At 55.4% G+C, this 6,245-nt stretch overlaps 1 protein-coding gene across 2 annotated transcripts in view; it reads left to right on the top strand.

The window, feature by feature from the left end:
• TBC1D22A (TBC1 domain family member 22A) overlaps window positions 1-6,245 on the top strand; it is a 324,171-nt gene that overhangs the window by 185,554 nt on the left and 132,372 nt on the right. For both annotated transcript variants that reach the window (XM_007453900.1, XM_007453901.1), the window contains one exon: window positions 4,953-5,062. In XM_007453900.1, coding sequence (XP_007453962.1) covers window positions 4,953-5,062 — 110 coding nt within the window. The remainder of the gene's footprint in view (window positions 1-4,952; window positions 5,063-6,245) is intronic.

Genomic DNA, 6,245 nt, shown 5'->3' with positions numbered 1-6,245 from the left:
CACCCACCCACCCACCTGCCCACCTGCCCAGTCTGGCAGAGGCTGGCTAGCACTGGCCCCACCCACTGAATGCCAACGGGTCCCCTCACTCTAATCATTCCGACCCCCAAACACCCTGTAAGCTTCTCAAACCATTTACAGTACCACCACTGTTGGGCACTTTTTCTCTAGGGCTATTTACCTGTGGAAAAGACAGACTTTAGTTAAACTATCCCAATGGCTTAACCAACATTTTTTCCCCTATTGCTAAAATAACTGCATTGTGAAAATGGATGTTCTCTTTTTACCCTGTACCTTTCCGTAGAGAATAAAGAGTGATAGTTTCCTACCCCACCCATCACACCCCGGGGCATCCACAGTTCTCTGCGGCATCCCTCTGAGCAGTGTTCTCTGTGTGCACGTCTACACAGACGTGCAGCGGTGGAGTTTTCCATATAAATGGAGTTGTTGGTAAAGATGGGATTGTTTTACAAATTGCTTTTTAAACAATCATATGGCAGGACAGCATTTTCAAAGAATTTATTTAAATCATCCCCTAAAGGTTTTCTATGATCTAAGAAGACAAGTGAGATTATTTTAAATTAAATGTCTGCTTTTACGTCCTGTGCCTTTATATTTGGTTGTGGTCCACTTGGGACTCCTGATCTACGCCCTGGGGCTGTGGCGGTCAGCGCCTTTTCTGCCTCACCCAGGCGCCCCTTGGGTTAGCCTATGCACTTGTCGTCCTCCCTGGCACTCTGAGGGCTCTCTGGGGTCACCTTCCTCAACGTGGTGTCCCCGGGGTACAGGGCCTGGCCCCTGAAGGGAGGTGTCGTGGATAACGTGGGGAGGAGGGCTGGGTGCAGTGCTACTCATGCCAGCGTTACTGTTTGTTTGTGATTAGAAGATAAATGCAAGACAGAGTATCTAGTCTGGTTTTTGATGAAACAGTTTGGTTTACATCCCGTTATTTTAAGTATTGTTTAAATGTTGCCGTGGTGAATCCCCAGCGGTCCGGGCTCCCAGCCCTGCAGGGTGGGGAGTGGGGAGGCTGTGTGCGCCCTGCCCCCGCCCTGGGGGCCCTGTGCTGCGCCCCCTTCCCGCGTGGAGCATCTTCACGGGTTGTGTCAGAATGGCCCAACCCCCCAGGTCCCAGGGGTGCTGCAGAGCCACAGCCACGTTGTTATTTAGGCCTCACCTCTGTCTGCTGCTGGCCTGGATCTGTCTGCTCTCCTGTACCTGTCAATTGATCATTTTTTCCCTTTGGGTCATGTTTCTTCCTTTGAACCCTGGGATGGCCCGGGAAGCCTCACTTCCGTCGGTCTCTCTCAGTGGTCTTGGCTGACGGCCTTTCTTCCGGCCTCTCCGCTGTCACTGAGTCCCACCTGGCGTGGGCTCCATGGCCGCCAGCCTGAAGCACAGACTCCTTGGGCCTGTGCAGAGTGGGGCGGCTCCGTGTTTGGGTTTCCTCCCCTCCTGGTCGACCCCCACCCCGACCCCCGGGCTGTCCCAGGCAGTGAGTGAGCTCTGGTGGCAGGTGTGCACCCTTGGGGTCAGATGGTCTTGACCCCGAGAGCTCATCCCTGCCCCGTGGTGTGGACTCTCTGGGGGTTGAGTAGCTTAGCCTCTGTCAGACCGAGCCTGTACCGCACCTGCTCTTTTGTTCTTGGTTTGGTCCAGCTGAGCCCCCTCGGAACCAGCAGTGCCCTGTTTCCTGTGCCCCCGCCAGGGGCGGTCACCGTGTTTTCTGCTCCTGGGCCCGTCCCTCGGCTCTGACTGCGCTGCTCTCTGTGCTCCCCTAAAAAAATACAGGGGGTAGTTATCTCATTCTGAAAATAAGGGTCATTTCGATTCTCTCGGCTTTTCCAAGACAGATTAGCATAGGGGCTCTCTGAGTTAAATGCCATTCCTTCTTTACATCCAAGAGTACCAAATGGCCCGTTGTGAGAAATGACACCAGTATTTCCTGGGATAAAATAATAAGCCAGCTAAACAGATGAAGAAAACTCACCCAGGCTCCTGCCCACACCCCGCGGCAGCCCGCACCCTGCGGACCCGGGCTGAGGCAGCCCCGCTGCTTGTGACCCAGGAGAGGAGCCTGAGGTCTGGGGAGGGCTTTAGTCCCCTGCTTGCCTTTCCTTATAGCTGAGGAAGTGTCTCAGTGCTTTGAAGGCCCTTGAAAGAGAGCAGGTGGATGGAAGGCCTCCAGAGGAGCCCTCTGATTATGTTGACTCGGTTCCCTGAGAACGGAAAATAAATCCAGCTCTGCTCTAGTTTGGGGAGGATGCTGAATCGAGTTTCCCAGCGAGGAGGTCTCTGTCCCGACGAGGTGACTTGCACTGCTGTCTGCGAACTTGATCTTGCAGCAGGAAGGGTGTTGTGATGGGCGGGACCCGGTGCTGGGCAGCCCTTACAGAGCAGGGCAGTGAACCCCGGGGAGACGTGGTTTCCCCATCTGTGAACTGGCGGCAATGACACCTCCTGCCTCGGCTGCCACGAGAAACTCCGGAGCCAGGCCATGTGCAGAATCAGGTGGGCCTCCATCCCAGGGTGTGCTCAGGGCGTGTGGGCATAGGGTGCCTCCTGGGACCACAGAGTTCCGAGGCTGGGCACCTTGCTGGGCCAGCCCCGCGGGCAGAGCGGTGCACAGTGCAGGAGGGGGGCAGCTGGGCTGGTGCAGGTTCACGGGCGCACTCGGGCAGAGGGGAGCTCAGGGCTGGCCCCGGTGCACTCTTCATCCCAGTCCCATGTCACGGGGAAGGGGACAGGGCCGCCTGGGTCTGCCTGCCAGGGCCTTGGCTGAGCACACAGCCCGGGTCCGAGTAACCCACCCCTCCCCCATCACCCGGGTGACTGTCTGGTACCTAAATATTTCCGTTTTCCATTTTTAAGTTGTTTTCTCCTTTAACCCACCAGCTTCTTGGGGCGTTTGTTCCTCCTCATCTCCGTGCCCAAGGGTCCAGAGTTTAGGGACACAGGGAGGGCCTGCTGCCTCTCGTCACTTTGTCCCGACATGGGGATGACCCAGTGACCACCGAGGGGCGGGGGATAAACACAGTGTGGCCCATCCATACAGTGGAAAGTCTTATACCATAAAAAGCAGGGAAGCACTTCACAGGCTATGACACGGTGACCCTTGGAAACATCGTGCTCAGTGAGAGAAGCCAGACACGAAAGGCCACGTGTCCCGTGATTCCACTGAGGTGAGATGTCCACACAGGCACATCCATGGGGGCAGGACGCAGCCTGGTGGCTACTGGGGGCTGGGAGGGGCAGAGGGAAAGGGGAGTGACTGCTAATGAGGTCAGGGTTTGTCTGGGGTGATGAAAATGTTCTGGAATTAGATCGTGGTAATGGTTACCCAACCCTGTGAATACACTAAAGCCCACTGAGTGGTGCACTTTAAAGGGGTGAGCTTTACGGTACGTGCATTATATCTCAATAAAATAACCCTCCAAACCGAACCAAACCAACAAAAAAACTCGTTTGGTGAATGAGGGGGAGCAGATGAAGGAAGGGAGGTAAGAGTGCTGTTTTCCTTTGCACAGAAGGACAGACGTGCTTCCAGGGAGACGTGGTGATTAGAAGTTGGATCTGCTCTGTGGTCTACACGGCCGTGAGGCTGTGCCCGGTTGGATGTGTGTCCGGGGCCGTGGCCTCCTGTCTGGGCTCCTGAGGCCCCCCACGGAGGCCCCAGCTGGTTGGTTTCCCCACGGGGTGCTAGCCTGGAAGGATCCTCCCTGTTTTACTTTCCGATTTCCTCTGTGAACAGAGGATGGAGAGGGAGGGTGTTCACAGGCGGCTCTCCCAGCCCAGCACCTGGTGGGAGTCAGGCCGTGTCGGGCTGCTGCTGGGGAAGCGATGGAAGCCCGGGTGTGAGGTGTGCACAGATGCGGAGGGCTGGCCTGCTCTGACGGAGCGGTTACAAGCCCCGGCTCCGGGACGGATGGCAGGTCCACACCCTGACCCCACCCACTCCTTACCAGGCTGCCACCGGGCCGGCTCGTTGTTTCTCTGTACCCCATTTCCCAAGGGGTGCAATGGTGGCCGTAATAGAGTTAATGCGTTTAAAACACACAGAAGAGTGCCTGGCATCTAATAACCACTCAGTAAATGTTAGCAGTTATCATTATTAGGATTATTGTCATTTTTACCCACTTAAAACTTTCTAAATATATTCCGGGCTGAAATGTTTCTTTTCTTGAAGAACATTTTCCTTGCAAAGTTGCCATGCACATTTGCAAAATACAACAAAAGTAAATAAAATCAAAAGAATAGGATGCGCAATTTAAAAAAATTTTTTTATGAGTGTTATGCTGGATGATAGCAGTTTTTATAAGGATCTAATTTCTTCAGATGTCTGATAAGCCATTTCAATTAGGCATCTGCTTTGCATTTTAATGCTTTTAAGTTATGCTTTCTCATTAGATTTTTTATGCTTGGAGGAGGAAATTATTTAGAGCACCATTGCCTATTCTTTCCTTCAAACACATCTGTGTTTTTGCTTTCTTGGTGTTTGCTCATAGCGTAGAAGTATTTACGCAGTGTGGTTTTGGGAAATCTAACCTTGGAAACGGGTTTTTAGAGGGGTTATTACTGAATGAATATGTGAATATATGAGAAGCAGAATTTTAGAAATCTTAGGAAAAAAACGTTCAGACCTCAGTGAGTATAAGTAATAAATTGATATTTTAGGTCCTCTCTTCTTAGGATGTGAAATGCCTGAGAAGGAATGATTTACAATATGTTAATTATGTTAATTAATTGGAGAGGATTCAGAATATGAATTATCTGCAGCTAATTAGGTATTAAAATTGAGAACCATTAAGCGATGAGGTGGAAGATGCCAAGTCATCTAGCCAGAGCGAGGAAAACGGGCGGGCGTGGGGAGGCGGGTCCTGCCGGCCGAGCGCACATCCTCGTTCACCCCGTGGGCTGACGGCTCCCTGTCTTTCCCCTGCCCCGCGGCACAGATGAGGAGGACGTGGACACCGCTGACGTCTCCTGCGTGCCTGCGGACGCGCTGCGCAACGTGGAGGCCGACACGTACTGGTGCATGAGCCGGCTGCTGGACGGCATCCAGGTGAGCCCCCCCGGAGGCAGCGCCACCCCGTGGCGTCCCTCTGGCGGAGTTCATACTCCTCAGGGTGACTGTGTGTCTGCGGGCGCACACGTGCCTCTGGAGCCGGTTGGAGGGCACGGTGCAGGGCTCGGAGGGACCAGGCCCCCCCTGCAGAATCCGATCCCCGCCGGTATTCCACCCCCCGCCCCACTCGGCCGCCGGTGACTGTGGTCCTGCCCCCCAGCGCGGGGCGTCGTTGACGAGCCTTTTCACTGTCTGCGTGAACTGTGTTCAGAGGAACCCGCCTCTTAAAGGGCGTCAGACTTAAGGCCTTGGCTCCGCCTCCGTGAAACCGGGCCGTCAGCGGCCAAGCCCCACCTACCCCGCCCGCCTCGGGTCCAGGGATCTCAGCGCCCGAGGACCAGTGACGCTGCCGGGTCCCAGAGGGAAGCATGAGCTGGAGGGCATCCTGCTCCCCGTGACTGGGGCTTCTGCTGGACCTGGTGTCAGCTGGGCCCCTGGCTGGGATTCTGCCTGGAAAGCCGGAGTCTTCCGGGGCCTGGGATGGTTTTATGGAATCATCCATTCCCCTAAATCAGGGGGAAACTCACACACAGTGCCCGGGGCGGAGGACGTTGGCAGGTCAAGAGCAGGAAGATGGGCTGGAGCCTTGCGTGTGGCGGGAAGTGGCCGCGGTAGGTAGACGGCCCTGGAGCCAGCTGTGGGCCATTTTAGGCTTGTCTGCTGCCCGCACAGCTTTCCCAGACGCTTGCCTGGGGCCGGTGCTGCACCCACTCTGGGGCGGGAGAAGGGATTTAGGGCCGAGCTCCCGGGCTCACCGTGGGGTGAAGGGGAGAGGTGTGAGCGCTGCGGCATAAGGCATAAACCATGCTCCGATGACACGCATGCGGGGCAGAGTGGGACCTGGAGGGGGACCGTGAATTTGCCAACAGAGGAGAGGAAGAGCCCGGGTCAGGGTTTTGGTCTGAGGTTCGTTCTGGTCACTCACTGGAGGACGGTCCAAAGACGGCCGCCACAGGACGGTCGCTGTGCGGGGGCCTTGGGTTCTGCCAGGATCCCTTTGTCCCAGGTAAGGAGGGCCCTTCTACCTGAAGAGAGAGGACTGGTGTTGCGGATGCACTCGTCACAGGCGTTTCCCACCAGCTTTGGCTTTTCCTGAGCTGTTGTCATAGCAGGCATTCCT

Source organism: Lipotes vexillifer, unplaced genomic scaffold (genome assembly GCF_000442215.2).
Source record: "Lipotes vexillifer unplaced genomic scaffold, Lipotes_vexillifer_v1.1 scaffold382, whole genome shotgun sequence".
NCBI lineage: Eukaryota > Metazoa > Chordata > Mammalia > Artiodactyla > Lipotidae > Lipotes > Lipotes vexillifer.
The sequence above is the reverse complement of the archived record's forward strand: the minus strand, read 5'-3'. Positions and strand labels throughout refer to the sequence as shown.